The 17476-nt window shown below is 42.7% G+C and overlaps 3 protein-coding genes across 3 annotated transcripts; all 3 read left to right on the forward strand.

Annotated features, from left to right (window-relative positions):
• Positions 1–1422: 1422 nt before the first annotated feature.
• On the forward strand, positions 1423–3937 carry MELLADRAFT_79698 (uncharacterized protein; the record flags this gene model as incomplete). Its single annotated transcript, XM_007418231.1, has 10 exons — positions 1423–1618; positions 1685–1777; positions 1870–2012; positions 2092–2136; positions 2208–2313; positions 2390–2689; positions 2758–2908; positions 2983–3102; positions 3188–3277; positions 3347–3937. 9 exons carry the CDS (start codon positions 1695–1697, stop codon positions 3431–3433), a joined length of 1125 nt encoding a protein of 374 aa, XP_007418293.1.
• On the forward strand, positions 3930–4637 carry MELLADRAFT_69325 (uncharacterized protein; the record flags this gene model as incomplete). Its single annotated transcript, XM_007418220.1, has 1 exon — positions 3930–4637. The coding sequence occupies one exon, from the start codon at positions 3930–3932 to the stop codon at positions 4635–4637; it is 708 nt and encodes a 235-aa protein (XP_007418282.1).
• Positions 4638–4898: 261 nt separating this feature from the next.
• MELLADRAFT_113557 (uncharacterized protein) lies at positions 4899–5785 on the forward strand (the record flags this gene model as incomplete). Its single annotated transcript, XM_007418255.1, has 2 exons — positions 4899–5650; positions 5737–5785. The coding sequence occupies 2 exons, from the start codon at positions 4899–4901 to the stop codon at positions 5783–5785; spliced, it is 801 nt and encodes a 266-aa protein (XP_007418317.1).
• Positions 5786–17476: the final 11691 nt, after the last annotated feature.

Genomic DNA, 17476 nt, shown 5'->3' on the forward strand with positions numbered 1-17476 from the left:
GATTGAAAGAGTTTCTTTTTTCTTATATTGTTATTTTTTGGTGATAATTATTTTTCATTGACAATGTTATATTTTCCAAGAGGTTTTGAAGACGTATTCGAAGAGGACATTGGATTTTTCTCCTGTTGCTTCTTTTAATAGAACTAATGGACTGATCAAGATGACAAAGGGAATAAGAAATCCGATTTTGCTATTACGCAATGGTGAAAGTTTTTTGTTGGTGATATTCAAAACCTCTTGTTTTTATTTTGGTGTGTTTTTTTCTTGTGAATTGAATTTCTTTGGTATCTTGAAAGATTCTTTTGAATCCTATTTGTTTTTTTGATTACATTTAAATTTGTCGAACATACTTACATATATTATTATTATTATCATTGATTGTTTCATTATATTAATTATCTTATGTATTCAATTTCTTTGGTACAAAAAAATTCAACTTAATTTTTCATTCTTAGCAAAACAAAATTAACAGAGAGGAGAGTGAGGGGAGCTATGAAAGCATGGATTTTGAAAATAATGCCTGCCGAGCTGAGACGCTGGGAAGTAAAACCGTAGGATCTTGATGAGAATGGGATCAAGTTAAGGTTTTTGGAGGGCCAAAGGTTATGATGTTGGAAATAGTCAATCAGTGAATTATGTACCCAATCAGTGTTGTATATCAAAGAAGATAAATAACTTCTTGGAGTTGGTACTCTGTAACAACAAGGGGCAATATCTGGAAGGGTCCGAACGCACCTCTGAAAGGAGCAACAATAAACTAGCAAGGATCTCCGAAGGGATCAAATGAGTCAGTCTTGATTCTGAGGACTTCTTGTTGACTACTTTCTCTTTCTTGTCCTTCAACAAAAATTACAAAATTATGTAAAAAAATCGGACCACAAGACTCTCAGAGCAGGTCAGACTGGTCTATGGGGACTTTGAGAAAGCAAAATTGGATTTTCACCTTACGGTACGTGAGCCACGAAGTGTGTGGTTCGTATGGAGGGCTTTGGGGCCGACGGAAAGAATTGAAGGAGCGGGTGATGCTGTTGTATCTGTGGCCGCCCAGCCTTATCACGCCACTCAACTTTTTGAATCTGAAGGAAAATGTAAAGTTGTAAAATAGGCTTTTTGTCTCAACAAAGGAGATATCATTGGACTAACTGTATTGCAGTATTGATTGAGACTAGGTGGTTCTTCTCACGTTCTTCTATCTCTCTTTCTACCCGCCCCTTCTTTGATTCGGTGGTCGGTGAACGGTGAAGAAAAGAAGAATTAAATTTGGAACCTGACTACGGAAGTTCGGAAATGAACGGATCGGGACAGAACACTGTCACTTACGAAGCAAGCGTGGGAATTTGCTGAGGAAAGGAAAGAATGGCGAAAATTAAACTTGACAAACGCTCGCCTCGAGCGATCCTCTTGAGATTACAAAAAAGAGGTGGAAGCTCAAGCTCAACTTGTGCCTTCTATCATTATCTTTTGCTTTGAACTAACTCATCTTAATCTCGCGATTGTCTTGATCATTCTTTTAAACTTATCACCTTTTGGATTTCTTCACACAACTGTTCTTCCAGCTTGGATAGTTATATACTCCATCTACTTTCATAACCAACACTCTTCTTTGTGTTTTCCACAGGTTCGAGTCTCATCTTTTTTCCTTTCATTCGCAACCAGTCTGACTTTGACCCTGACTGTCTGACAGTTCAACCTCAATGTGTCACTCTTTTTTCAAAAATGTCTCTGCAAGGCATTTGTTGATTGTTTATCTCGCAAGTTCTGCCCTTGTACTCGTAGGGTAATCATGTTTTCTTGATTTTTTTTTTCGCTGTCACAATTCTAACCTTCATCGTTTAAGTTCTAACCAATCGTCTGTTCTGTTGATCTCAGGGCGCGGACACGAGTCGTTTCCAGACGAGAGCTTTCCTTCGTCTCGTTTGAGTCACGTTTGTCTGTTGACTTGGAATCGCGTCAATCCTCTCAGACTTCAGAAAAACATACTAGCATAGTGGTCTTCGGCGCTAGTTGGGCTGGTGAGCCACCAGTTTCTCGTATGTTTGATTATTGAGCTGATGGTGTTCTATATGATCGTTTGCTGTTATCACCCTACAGATAATGCCCACCCTCGGCCTGACAAATACAAGGGGACATTCAGAGGTTAGCAAAATCCTGTGACGCGTTCCCCTCACATCTTACAAGGAACTCATACATCTCTCTTATTTTAAAAGATCCCCCTTATTATAAGGGAAGGTACTCTAATGGGATAATTTGGGCGGAGTACTTGGCACAAAGTCTTCTCACTGGTCGAAACATTCCACTCCTAGATTACGCTTAGTATGTTTGCATGACTGGTTATCGAAACGTCTAATCCAAATAAGCTGACTGATTCGATTATTCTTTCCAATTTAAGCGGTGGGGCAGTAGCTAGCAACACCTTGACCTATACTGACAAACCCGATACCAACACACAATCAGATACATATATCTCCGATGTTCGTAATGGAAAAATTAATCGAGGAGCCGGTCCTGTCTTACATTTCTGGTGGATTGGACTTAATCAAATTACTCAAATATGGACTGATGCTATCAAGGCTGACCCTACTGCACGCCAGCCTGACGTTGTGGCTAAGGCTCATAGTCAAGTGCAGGATAATGTCGCCGAACTCAAACGTCAAGTCGTCAAAGTGATGCAAGACCCCGCTGTGCAAAGGTAAGTGTTAAATTTTATCCATAAAATTAGCTGGCTGTCTGATCGTGTCCTGTTCCTGTTTCTATCAGAGCTCCATGCGACTTTTTCATAGTCCCTATTCCCAACATGGCGGAAGTTCTTACCTTCCAATTTCAGGCTGTTGACTTATCCAAGAACGTAACGCAGCTCGCCAAAACATATGTGGACTTTATTGGTGATCTGAGTTATGCATACAACCAGGTCAGAAAACCATTAATCAAGTCATCAATTCATGTGATACTGATGGCGTGATGTGTTTTAATTCTTGTCTTCAGGGTATTGCTCGATTTGTATCTGAGATGCAAACGACATATGGATCTCCAACAACTCACGGTTGGGTCAGAACAATGGACTTTGAAAGCTTTTGGAAAAGTGCCATTGACGATCCAAGAAAAGTGAATCAACTGTTCTAAATTAATACCTTGCTAAATCTGTCCCAATAACTGATACACTAACTTCATCCGCCTTTCCTTGTACCAGTATCAACTGGAAGTTTCGGACAAGGCATGTCTACAGAGTGTTAATGGAACCCAAGTTGTATGTGCTAATCCAGAAAAATATGTATTTTGGGTAAGTGACTACCATTTCACATGTCCATTGTGTTTTTCTCAGTGTTTTTGACCCACCTCTCGCCTTCAGGACTCACTTCATCCAACCACAGCAATGCACAAACTCATCGCGGCTAATCTGGTCCCCGCCATCAATGTCGCCAGACTCTTATTTTGATGATCGAAGAAACCAGAAGATATGATCACGCGGCTTGAACGAAACATCAGACGATGAGGATCCTGAACCACATCTCAACGTCAGTTTCAAGAGGAGTAAACAAGAACAAGCAAACAGGAATCATTGCCAATATCGTAGACGGCGATTATGTTAGACTGCATGTAATAGATGGCATATTCATCGGACTTTTTGATCTTTTCATTTTAATTTATCTTGAGCGGTTCAGCCAAGGCACGCAGGTTGGTACCGTTGTCTACGGGGTGGAGTATGAGCAGGTGGAGAAAGCGTACAGGATACATAAGGGCTTAACCTTATGTATCAGGTCTGAAGAAAGCTTGTGTTTCCAATACAGGAAAACATTCAAGCTTTCCAGTACGCGACTTCCACCTCATAAAGCTCATACTATCAATTTGATCACATTCTCAAATTTCGAAACAGTTTTTTTATATAAAAAGGATTGATTTAATTAATTAAAAATATATCGAACTAGATCAAAATGGTTTCAAACACAAACAACGAGCTTTTTCCAGACAATGCGGATCCGAAGAGAAAACTACGAGCATTCAGCAGAGTACAATCAGTTCCTCCTGCTCCACAACAACCACCTTCACAACCTCAACAAAAGCAAGGAAGGCAGCAACCAAAAAGGAAACAACAAGCAGTAGATCAACCTCCAAACCAATCTCAAAAGGAACAGAAAATAAAAAGAATCGTTGTGAAAGGTTATGGAAGTCTGCAAGAGGAAGGAGGTTGTGAGTTAGAAGCAGAGGTTCACAATCAAGAGGTGGATAACCAACGCGTGCAGAAGGAAACGAATGATAAGCGTGGCCAACAACCAACGAACAGCTTACCAAACAGCTTAAGCTTACCAAATCCGACCATGACGAGTCAAGCAAACCTTTCGACGATCGAAGAGGACCCAAACCTTTTGACAATCAAAGAGGACCCGCCGCAATTCGCAGAGAGCGAAAGCTCCTTAGAATATCTAGAGCAAGACCAATTCAGACAAGATCAACGCGACGAAGAAGAGGAAGAAGAGTCCTGGGTCAGGTTGAAGGAGGCAAAGAAGGAACCCGAGGAAGACCAAAGAGAAAGAGGAAGATTGCTTACCGGATTAGTGTCAAGCCCCTCCTTGAACAAAGAACCCAGGGCCACGACTTTTTTCTTCGTGAACGACATTCGCAACGTCCCTGTAATCGTGTAATACCTGACAGTAATACGTAGTCAGAGGCCCTATAAAGGCTAGTCACATGTTGACGACCAAACGTTTCTTACCTCACCCCATAACGGTGGGAAGGCCCAAGCGGTACAGTCCCCATAACGGACTAGGGCACGCATCCCGTAACATGAAGCCTAATAATGTCGTCCAATAAAGACGCAGAGCCCCATAAAGGCGCAGAGACACACGATTCCTAATAGTCCTGGAATAAATCCGAATACCTCACTTTCAGCATCCCAGAAAGAAATGAAACAAATTGTAATCGGGTCACTTACACCGCGTGTTGCCTTTTCTCTTTCAGGGAAGCAAAGGGCAGTTAGAAACCCCACTCCAGGACCTTCTCAACACCAAGCCGCAGCCCTGCTAGAAATACGAGCAGTACTCGACAACAAGAACGTGGAGAAGCATGCGGAGTTAATGACGGCTTACCTCCTACGTTACAATCCTGAGAAACCTCGCGTCATGGCAGTTGAAACCGACCGAGCACCAGACGTACGAGTGACCGGTACCGAAGCTACGGCTCCTGTAACTCAAAACCCGACAGTTCCTACAGGAAAACAAACCAAGTCTAAGCCATCCAGTGCTGCGGCAAGAAAGATACCAGAAGGAAGGCCAATGTCGGAAGACGAAAATGACAGTCGACCAACTCCTAGAGGTAGCGGTTTTGTCGAGAACGGTATCGAGTTTGCGGAAGGACAAGTCCCTAGCCATCACATGGCCGAACTTACTGTCTTCTGGGATAACCGGATAAGGAAAGTAAAAGGTTATGTACCGGTGTCAATGTTCAATCAAGCCTGGTTAGAAGCAAACCGGAGATTAGAAGGAAAGAAGTCAAAGAAAAAGAAAAAGTGTGATGATTCGGACTCTGATGACAAGACTTACGAAGGACTCTCTTACCCTGACAAACTTCGTTTATCCTATGGCGATTGGGTTACTTGCTTTAATCTGATGCTTGAATATTTCCGCGACTGGTTCCACTTTGAGAAAATGGCAGAGAAGTTTGAAGGACATAAGAAGAATGTCGAGGCCATCAAGAGTGAGAACGATGACAATTGGATGATTGCTCTTCGTTACGACATCCTAGTGAGGCGCCAGATCTGGACAATTCGAGTCGAAGGAGGGAAAGTCGGTGATCCCTCGGTACGACAAAAGAAACTTGAAGAGCAAGCCCGCCGTACCACAGACAAGTTTCGGGAATGGGACTGTCACGACAATCCTTATGCAAAAGGCGGACGACGTGCTGATCAGGTACCAAAGCTATCAAAGACAGCGGAAAAGGAACGAGGCGAACTTAGTGAAAAACCAGAAGCGAAGGAAGAATCTGATAAACAGTCAAGGGATGATACCACGTACCCCCATTCCAAGAATGATAAAAGAGGTGGCTTTAGGGGACGACGTGGAGGCGGTAGGAGCTCTTACAGCTGTTCCCTTAAAGCTTGATAAATTTTCAGATGTTTGCTTGGGCCCTGCCCTATTTTCAAACACAACATGTGATTTTTTTTTGATAATCACCTGGTAAATTACAAATAAAAAAAATTAAATTAAATTCAAAACCCTTTGGGTACCGGGCAGAAACCTTGGCTGTCACTCACCTGGCAACCTTTCACTGGTTTTGGTCAACCCGTGAACTTCATCCCCTAATCCCATCTATCCGATATTCATTCTTGTTGACCACTTCCACATCATCAATCCAAATCCCCACACGGCTCTTGATAACAAAACTACCTTTGAAATGTCGGACGATGGATTCATCGACCAACAAGACCTCCTCAATCAGTTTCTCCAACCAATATCCTCAGATCCAATCTTCGATCCTCGTGGATCGGCTCCTGCACTTCATCGTTCAGCTTCACCATTGAATCAAAAGACTTCGAAGTCTCCAGACCTCTCTGATCACGAAAAACTCACTAGTACAGTAATAAACTTGACTCCTGGATACATTTCAGAATTTCATTCCGAATCGGACTCAGAGGAAGATGATTCAAGCTCCAGTTCCAATTCCAGCTCCGAGATCGAGATAGTTGGTACTCCTCATATTGTCAAGGCTTCTTTGTTGGCAAATGACCCAGTTCACATCAAGGACGAGAAGCCTCGTATTCCACCAGACCCAGTTGCTCATTGCCACCGTGTCGATCAGCTTATTGAGCGTTCTGAAAGCCTGTGACAGAGCATCTTGCAATCGAGAAATGGTAAGCTTTCACACTGTTGAATTATACATCAATTCAATATGCTGATGTGAATTCACTCATAGCACATGAAGCTGCTTTACTTGAGAAGAACACTGACAAAATGATTGATGAGAATGAAACCAGTAAGTAGTTTTTATGCTTCCTGGATTTCATCTATCTGCATTTCTAACAATTTGGTTTTACAGAGGAGCGAAAGAAAATTGCTGCAACTTCATGGGCTACAGGAAAAGACAAGGATCCAAAAACCATGGGTGAGCAGGATTCCTTGCATCTTCAATCGATCTCAGAAAGACCCATACTGACCAAAGCCTTGTCCAAAATCAACAACTTCAGCAATATCTGATCAACATCAAACCATTTTACATCGTAATCAATCGTCTCAAGACCTTCCTCGTACTTCTAAGCACTCCAAGCACACCTCCAAAAACATGACTGGACCAAAAGTTGATCGCAAAGTACCGACCGAACCAATTGCTCCGACTGAAACCCATCAACCTGCTGTCAAAGAAGAAAAATCAAAAAAGAATAAGCACCATAAGCACCATTCTCGTGAAAAGAAGAACCAAGCGCTGTTGTTAGAAGTGAAGGATGAGAAGCCGCTGTTAGAGAAAACCGAAGATGTGTTGAAGTGGGATGAGAAGCTAGACTTTGCTGATGTAGTCAAGAAGTCTAAGTCTTCTAAAGGAGGTTAGTTTTTTCATTCCAGCTTTGTGTATAAAAACTGTCAGACTGAATTTTATTGGATTCCTTGGTTTTGAACCAGGGGCTAAGAAGAAAAAGCACTCAGCGGCAAAATCAACTTCATCAAACAACGTTTGAAAATCAGATAGATTAATCCTAAAGAAACCCTTAAAGGCAAAAGAAGTCAAACGGAGTCATCATGCAAAGAAGCAATTGAAAAAACCTGTTGAGGAATCTTCCAAACATACTGAATCAGAGTCCGATGAAGGTACTCCTGGAACCGACAGTAGTGAGAAAACAACTATACGTATCTACACTTCCTACGATCTTTTTTTTCAGGAAGAGAAGGCGATGTCAGTATCTCAATCAAAGAAAAAAGCAACAACTCCTGTCCTAATTTGGAAGAGAGGACAACAAGCGAACTCAGAAGCCGACAAAACTTTCTCATTCATTGTGAATCATAACGATGCTACACCTGAAGATTTCAAAGAGCTAGCCCTTCCCAAACTCGACAACATGCTTCACAATATGACCGATTACATCAAGCGATTCCCGGAAGATCATTTCACTTGGTATGGTATGGACCGAACTAGTGTTCGAATGGTCAAGAAGTGGAACATTGACGAACCTAGTGGTTTCAAAAAGTTCATCGACTTTTTAAATTTACATGATGATGGTGATGATCATTGGCCTTTTATTCGGTTATCTATGATGGATCCTGGCGCCGCTGAACAAAAAAAAATTCTAGAAAAGAAGCAAGAAGATTGAGTTCAAGCATTTTTGACTAAGGATGGTAATTCAACAGGTCGTGATCAGTTGGATTCATCACAACCAACTATGAGACTCTCAGAAGCGATGCAAGAAATTCGTTTAACACATTCAGGTCACAGTGGTTCAGCAGTCGATCATGCAAGATACCTTGATCCTAGAAATTCGACTTTCTGGTTCAGATTGACTCCCGACAGATTAGAGGTGTGGGCCAAAACCTGGGTAGGCTTCCTTATGTTCATCTTTTGATCAAATGGATACTAACTTGATTGTTTACCTTGACCAAACACAGATTGATCACCTAAAGTTGGGAAAGAACGATATCGATGTGAATACTCCTCCTAAAACTCCGATGTTCAAGACTTACCTACGTGGCAAGGAACCATTGGACAATGTTGGACCGATCACAGCCGTCTCAGCTCAATCAACCTCAGGAACACAAGAAGATGTCTTCTTCGATGACGCGCGAATGAATCAAGAGCAATACTGTGGCAGGTTTGCAGATTTCTTAACGTTTGCTCGTATTCAACCAGACGATAATAAGACTCAAACAAGCCTGGAGACCTTGGGATTGGATCATTGGAGCGCATTCAAACCAACTGAGTTCATGACTCCTATCTATCTTGAAAATAAAGGTTTGACAATTGGTGCTGCTACTAAACTTATCTTAGCATATCCTCGCTTTCAAATTCGTGTGAGTGGGGACATTGAGCTTGGTGGATTTACACCAATTGAAGATTAATCTACTTTTAATCCATGTAGCCAGATTTATTCTATTTAAACACAGAACACATATATATATATAAAGAATTTAATTGATTGATTTTGTAGATTCTCTGTAAAGGAGTCTGGCCTTGTAGTCATTATGAAAATAAAAACCAGGGTTCACGTATAGTTGGGTACTTGGCAATCTTATCTATCAGATGTTGGTTTGTTTGCTTTTTATTCCCTGTTTTGATGAATTTTGTATTTGTGGTGTACAATGATAAAGAGACAACATTTAGAGTGAGTCTTTGAATAATTATGTAGGACACATCTTAAGCGGCCATAGTTTAGTGGTATAGACTATTGGCTAAGAAAGATGTCCCTGGGTTCAAATCCCAGGTTTGGAGTAGAGTTGACGCAAAGGAAAACTGGATCCCTAGTGGATTGTCTCAGACCACATGCATATGTCAGCTTCTCCAGGGTGTTGTGGATAGCATCTGCATAACTTGAAGTGCACCCCTTCTTTTGAGTACTTCCATTGCATCACTCTCCTCATTCATTGAAAGTTGTATCATGTAACTTTCATTTTTGATTCTTCCTTTCTTCTTTTTTTGAAGTGTACCAAAGCAAGGAGGTACTTTGTTTTCTAGGTTGGTTGATAGATAATTCAACGTACTGTACAATCTCAGAGATACTTCATTTCTCTAAAGATAAATTTTTATAATTCCCAAGCCAATAATTTATGTATAAATTTCTACATATACCTGAGATTCATTGAAATAGACAACCATAAAAAACAAACTTTACAGGAGAAGTAAAATAATGAGACCAATTCATGAAACATAACCAGATGACATTCGACAAAAAGCAAACTTCACAAAAGAAGTAGAATACAGCAATTCAAGTGAAATAAATCTTTGATAAGATCGTACATACAATGGTAGGTTCAAAACAAGGTCATATATGGTTAGTTGCGTATGAGAGGTCACCAAGATTCAAAGCCAGAAGTTCAAGTACTCACCTTAAGACCTTTCCTTTACAAGTATACAGACCCTTGATATAAAGAGCGCATCAATACTGGAGTAATGACCTCCAAGGCAGCCATATATATCATTTCGGCCTCTTCTTCTGCGTTTTGAGCTGTGGTCAAGATTTGAGTACGACGAAGGCGATCCTTGATCACAGCAAATGCCTTTTCAATCGGATTGAAATCCGGACTGTAAGGAGGAAGGTAGAGGATCCGAACCCCCATTCGAGAGCACAATAACTCGATATTACCACCATGATGAACTGATGCATTGTCCATGACAATGCAGCTATTTTCTTGAGGCCATGGATTGGTCATTGGAAGCTGTATAGGAAGGAAGATGGTCAGCATCCATTTAGTTGGAAGTATGAAAGACTATATCAATAGCTTACCAGATAGTCGGTCAAGAACATTTCAAAATCAGCTCAACATACCGATCCCTCCTGTACCATCAGAGCAAGGCAACCGCTGAGTGAGACCGCCGGTAATAAGCTATAACGGTTGGAGAACGTTGGCCGTAAAAGCCTTTTGGTGTGATGTCTGCGTTTTGCTCGTCCACGCTTGCGATGCAAACTACGTTTTGCTACTGCACTCTCATCTGTATTCACACAAGAAGGATGTCAGCTTGTTAGGATCAAATGAATCAAAATGAGATTACATACCTAGGAAGATCAATGTGTTGATTGGGATACCAGCCACTATGTGAAGATATTCTGATCGGATGTATTCAGACTGGTTCGGATGGACTGTGCGAGCAATCTTCAACGTCAATGCAAGACGATCTCGCACTTCAATTGCAAGCGCTGATATTGAGATGGTAGTCTCGTGAACGTCAAGAAGTTGCTTGGCCATCTCATCTAGATATAAAGTTGGATCGATATCGAGAATTTCGGCTATGAAGGTTCTCTGGTCGGCAGATAAGATCGTTGGAGCTCCACGCTTCTTGTAGAAGTTGGGATCGCAGATGACAGAACGGGTTCTGTGAAAGAGTCGGCTCCATCAAACAAAGGATTGATCGGAGATATCCAAGCACAAGGTGAGGTTGATGGATGTATATGATTTTCCACTCATAAGCATTCTGACAGCCAGAACCTTCATGTCGGTAGAATATTTGCGAAACATGATACTTGAGAGAAGTGGTGAAAGATGCACCGAGATGCGATGACGTGGATGGGTGGGAAGAACGATTGAAGCTGTGTGACCAGTGAAAGGTTGCCAGGTGAGTGACAGCCAAGGTTTCTGCCCGGTACCCAAAGGGTTTTGAATTTAATTTAATTTTTTTTATTTGTAATTTACCAGGTGATTATCAAAAAAAAATCACATGTTATGTTTGAAAATAGGGCAGGGCCCAAGCAAACATCTGAAAATTTATCAAGCTTTAAGGGAACAGCTGTATTACTCAGACTACGACCGATACGACCGAGACCGAGACAATCGTGAACCTAGTAACCGATTCAGAAAAGGCGGCGACAGGTGGTCTCCCGGCAGGGATCGATCCGGGTCCCCATCAAGGGGAGGAAGATCGAGGTCTCCAAGACGTTATGAACGAGACGACCGAAAAGATGATAACCGATATGATCGAAGAGATGATTATCGAAGTGGTGGTGGAACGTCATCAGCCAAGACTCACGCAAAAGGAAATGTGTCGCAAAATAATAAGCGGAAGTGAGTCTCACAGAGAAAAAGACCAAAAAGGAGCCCATATGAAATGAAGCCCAACGGCAGATGCTTTCATTCTCTTCCTTCTGTCCCAAACATCCCGTCCCAAACGTCCCATCATCCTCCTCCTTCTGTCCCAAACGTCCCATGTCCCACCAGCCCATCAGTCCATTTCCTTTGCCGGACAATGAGTTCAATAAGAACAGTTTAAATGATTAAAGTGAGAGTGAAACTTACCAATTCTGTACCTGCCCTTGCCCTTACCCTACTACAGAGAACAACAAGAATTTGAATACTCTGATCGAAATAGCTCTCAACACGATTCCCTGTCAGACAAATCAAGTGCAGAGGAATGTGATCTCTTGAGTATCGATGGTGACGATTATGGGGCGAGAGATAAATTCCTACAATCTGGGAGTGAGACAGAGAGTGAAACAGAGGAGAGAGAAGAGGAGTCAGCAGAAGAAACAGAAGCAAGAAAGAGGAGTCTATATGTTAGGAAGATCCACAGACCGGAAGATAGTAGACCATGGCCTTGTAGGGTACGCTGCGAAATGAACGTCAATGAATGGCATCGTCAACTGCTGTCCAAGGGGCTCCTGGAAAGATATCAAGACGTGCTAGATGGTTTTCGATATGGTTTCCCACAAGGCATCCCGGAGCATCGGATAAAAGACCTTCCATGGTTCACCCCAGATAACCATGAATCGGCAGCTGAAGTAAGACAAAAAATAAGAAATATGTTAGCGAAAGAAAAGAGAGAAGGTCTAATTTATGGACCATTTTCACACGAACAAGTGAAGGAATGGTTCCCCTTCTTTAGGTCAAGCCCAATGGGAAGTACGATAAATGGCAACGGGACGTTCAGGGTTATCCATGATCTGTTGTACCCTAAGAAGAAGAAGAAGAGCATTCCATCAGTTAACTCCTTTGTCAACAAGAGACACTTCAAGACAACCTGGGATGATTTCCAGAAGGTGGTGAATTTCTTCAAGGAGAATCCCGGGGCGTGGTTACTCGCAATCTTTGACTGGGAGAAGGCGTATCGCCAAATCCCAACGGACCCAGACCAATGGCCTTACCTGATCCTGAAGGATTTTGAAGATGGACTGTGGATAGATACTCGGGTCGCCTTTGGGGGAGTAGCAGGATGTGGAATTTTTGGGCGTCCGGCGGATGCGTGGAAAGAAATCATAGAGCGTCGATTGGGCATCCCGAGGATTTTCCGCTGGGTAGACAATAATATGCTATTAAAGAGGCCGGATTCAAGCATCAGCATGAAACATGTAGTGGAGATCAGCAACAAATTAGGAGTAAAAACAAACGAAACTAAGTACCACGAGTTCGGCGTTGAACAGAAATATGTTGGTTTCATTTGGAATGGAACTAACCACACAGTGCAATTGCCAGCGGAGAAACTTGAAGCAAGACGAGAAGAGACGAAGAAGATGCTAACCTCAAAAGAGAAGATATCCTACAAAGACTTCGAAGGTTTTGTAGGAAGACTATGCCATACGATCCTGATCCTCCCGCATATGAAGCCATATATGAGGTCGATGCATCACTATAAAACGAAATGGGGGAATCAGTGGATAAGAAAGTATCTATCCGAAGAGGTAAAGGAAGATCTCACACATTGGGTTCATACCTTAGATACGTTTGATAACATGCAGATGATACCTGATAAAACGCCGATCGAATTAGACTGGTATGGGGACGCATCCACTTCATTTGGCCTTGGGGTGCGAGTGGGATCGTCCTGGGCGATGTTCCGTTTGATAGAAGGTTGGGAAACTTACAACTTGAAACCTACGGAATCAGCAAGAAAAATCGCATGGGCCGAAACTGTCATTATACGGCTGGGAGTCATGATGGTGAAACTGAAGTATAAAACAAAAGGGAAACGGTTTATAGTACATACTGATAATACTACCACGGAAGGGGTAGTGCGAAACAGAAAATCAAAAGATCGATCTGTGAATGAGGAATGGAAATTAATTCAAAACTTATTAACAGAGTGTCAGTGTGATATAAAGGAAACACGAGTGACTTCGGAAGATAACCCGGCGGATGCACTGTCAAGAGGCGACAATTCCGAGGAAGACTTACGCAGACAAATACACATCCCCCTTCCTACCGATTTACGAGGCCTAATCGTTCAAGAATTTGACAGACATGGACCGATCAAGAGATGACCCTAAACACCCGAAAATCAAGAAACCACCGAATCTTGATGAGCTAAAGAAAGGTTTAGATGGATCGACAACTATCTCAGATAAGAAGCTAGTAGAGCATATCATTGGGGGTGGTTGGGCGGAGGATACGATGAAGTTGTATAATTCTGGAATCAAAAAGTTTTTAAAGTTTAACGAAGAGGAAGGACGAAGTAGAAGAGATTGCTTACCGGCCTCAACCAAACATATATACGAATTTGTGTTGTGGGCAAGCGAACGGGAAAACCCAGAAGAAACCTCGAGTCACGCGGTCAAATCGGATACCATCAGGAAATACTTAGTCGGACTAAAGACATGGCATAAGTTACATCAGCAAAAGTTTCCGGAAATAGATGAGGACGTGGTAAAACTTTCGCTGAAAGCGTCGAAGAAGTACGAGATCCGAAGGAAGGAGAGCCGATTGGGAGAGGTCTCAACGTCACTTGGACAGAGATCAGAAGAGAAGCAACCGGTATTGGTGAAACACCTAGCTCAAGCCTTGAACGACTTAGAGAATAAAGGAAACAAGGCGAGAGCGATAATCGCAGTCTCGCTGGTAGCGTTCTGGGGTTTAGCTCGTTTGGGTGAGCTGGTATCGGACAAACCAGGGAAACGAGTACCAGTCCTAAAAGACTTACAACGGATACGGGAAGAAGGCAACTTAGAGTTAGCAATTCATGAAGCGAAAACGGCGAAGATGAATGAAGTTCAATACCTAAAATTGAAGAAACAGCCTACTCGACTTGATCCCGTGAAGGCATTGAGATCAACAGTCGAAGTCAACCGCATTAAGCAGGAAGACCCACTCTTCTCGTACGTTAGGGATGGTCAAAGATGGTTGCTATCGAAAGCCGACGTGATGAATACACTATCAGAAATATGGAAACAAGAGGGGTCGGAAGGACCAACTGGCCATTCTTTCAGGGTCGGGGGTGCCTCTTTGTTGAACTTTCACGGCTCTCCTATAGAAGCGATAAAATTACAAGGCCGGTGGGCCGGGAACTCGTACAAACGCTATATAAAGCAGTACTCGGAAGATACTCAAAAGGAAACGGTGGAGATCTTATTGACACTGAGATTGAAATGAATTAGAGTTTATGTACAAATGATTGATCAACGCGCCCGGGGTACTATTAAAGATAGGACGGAAGACTCCGTTAGCTAACACGGCTTCGGCTCCACAAATGGTGATGATGTTTTACCTATTAACGATAGGACGGAAGACTCCGTTAGCTAACACGGCTTCGGCTCCACAAATGGTGATGATGTGGAAGCCGTCGCCGAGCTGAGTGCGCTATATCTACAACAACTGTACGACCTGCACGTGACCTGCTGGTGCGCAGTCGTGTACACCTCTGACTCTACAACACCCCCCCCACGACAAGTCACCAGCACCCGATAACATGAAAAAAATATAAGAAAAACAATGATAAAAAAAAAATTAGGCAATAGTTATTCTGGAATTTGTCCCACCGAGATAGAAGATCCTTTCACCAGCTATACTGGAATTGTTTACCTCATCTACGGGGTAATTTCAGCCAGAACTATTCCTTTAACAGGCTTGAGATAAAAAAATGAAACATAAAACAAAAAAACTAAAAAAACATCATTTCAAACTTAAGTTCTTTCTTCCTTCATCAAATAATTGAGGTCCCAGCGCTTTTGTTAGAATGTCCGCTTTCTGTTGTTTTGAAGCTATCCAATGAAGTGTAACTGTTCCTTTGAATAATTGTTCGTTGACATAATAAAATTCTCTATCTGTATGTCTTGTTCTTTTATTGGATGAGTTATCTTTTGATACATGAATAGCTGAAGTGTTGTCACAGAACAAACTGACTGGTCCCATCTCACCGATCACATCTCCTACTAAGTTCCTCAACCACACCGCCTCCCTTGCCGCCGTTCCTAACGCCATGTACTCCGCGTGGCACGTTGACGTAGCTACGCACCCTTGCCTTTTTGATGTCCAAGATAGAGGACATCCTAGGAAGTAAGTGACAAAACCGTGTACGGACCTCGAGTATTCTCCTCCCTAATTAGCATCAACGTAGGTATGGAGACTGGTCTTGACTTCGGTCCTCAACGGGTTGAGCTTCAACGTGAGACAACCACTCGTTTTCAGGTACTTGAGTACTCCCTGAATCGCTTTCCAGTGTTGAGAGGTAGGCCTTGCTGAGAAGCGTGCAAGAAAGTTCGTCGCGTAGGTCAAGTCGGGTCTCGTTGCCACGGCCAGGTAGTTCAGGCATCCAATCACTGACAGATACATCGTCTTGTTGATTGACTCTTCTTCGTCGGTTGGTGACGTCGGTAAGTTGGATGCATTCAGTGGCGTCGATGCTTTACCGGTTTCCTCCAAAAATTGGTTGATGATTTTCGTCGTCAATCCAGCCTGTGAAAGTTCGAATGATCCGTCTTCTAACCTCTTGATGTCTACACCTATAATGCACTCTAGCGTCTCTGACCACCTCAACTTCAAATCCCTCGCCATAGCCTCTGCCACCTCCCTCAGTAACTCCACACTGCTACCCGTAACTACTCCATCATCTACATGAGCCCACACGATACACAGCTGATCACCCCTCTTGCATACATATAACAATTGGTCAAATTGACTTGCTTTAAAACCTAGTTTGATCAAGATCTTCTCGAAGTGTTTCCACCACCTCCTTGCTCCTTGTTTTGTACCGTACAAAGCTTTCACTACCTCCAATATCTTTCCCGCTTTCCTCGCCTCCTCCATGCACCCAGGTGGTATTCGAAAGAAAATCTTGTCGAGAATGTCGCTGTGAAGGTACGCCGCCGTTACGTCGAATGAATGTACCGGCCATCCAAGTCTCGCTGCTAACGTGAGTATAAAACGTAAAGATGCCAAGCAAGCTGTCGGTGCGAACGTTTCATCGTAATCTATTCCCTCACGTTGGTTAAAACCTTGTGCCACCAGTCTCGCCTTGAATTTAATTGGGTTGCCTAAGTGATCGAGTTGTTTGTACTTAAAAACCCATTTTAAACCCAAAGTGTGCACATTCTTTGGTGCATCAATGACTTTCCAAACTCCCATCTCATCCATCGCCTTCATCTCAGTCGCCATTGCCTTCTGCCACTCTACCGCATGCTCATCTTTCATTGCTGCCTTCCAAGTTAATGGCTCTTTCAAGCCTGCCGACAAATTAAATCTTGATGTGACGCTTTCTGTTTGCTGATCTTCTTCATGCACCTTAATCTCTCCTTCAAAGTTTCCTAGACTCAATGCGTTGACAATGAATTGAAGGCTACCTTTTTTCGGAAGTTCGTTCAAGATTTTGTTCAAAGAGGGTGACGACGTTGCCGTGGGTTTCTCAGGTGAGTTATGAATGAATTTATCTTCGTAAGGGAAAACCGCAATGCCTGTCTTAAGCAAAACTTTTGATCCCGGGTCGTAGAATACCCATCCCTTACCACCGTCCACGTACCCTACCATCCTACATTTGCGACCTCGATCATCCAGCTTGCCACTACGTTGAGCGTCATGACGATGCACGAACGCCGTTGACCCAAAAGTTCGTATGATGTCCATTTGAGGCTTTCTTCCGAAAAGAGTTCGAA

This window comes from Melampsora larici-populina (genome assembly GCF_000204055.1).
Source record: "Melampsora larici-populina 98AG31 unplaced genomic scaffold MELLAscaffold_87, whole genome shotgun sequence".
NCBI lineage: Eukaryota > Fungi > Basidiomycota > Pucciniomycetes > Pucciniales > Melampsoraceae > Melampsora > Melampsora laricis-populina.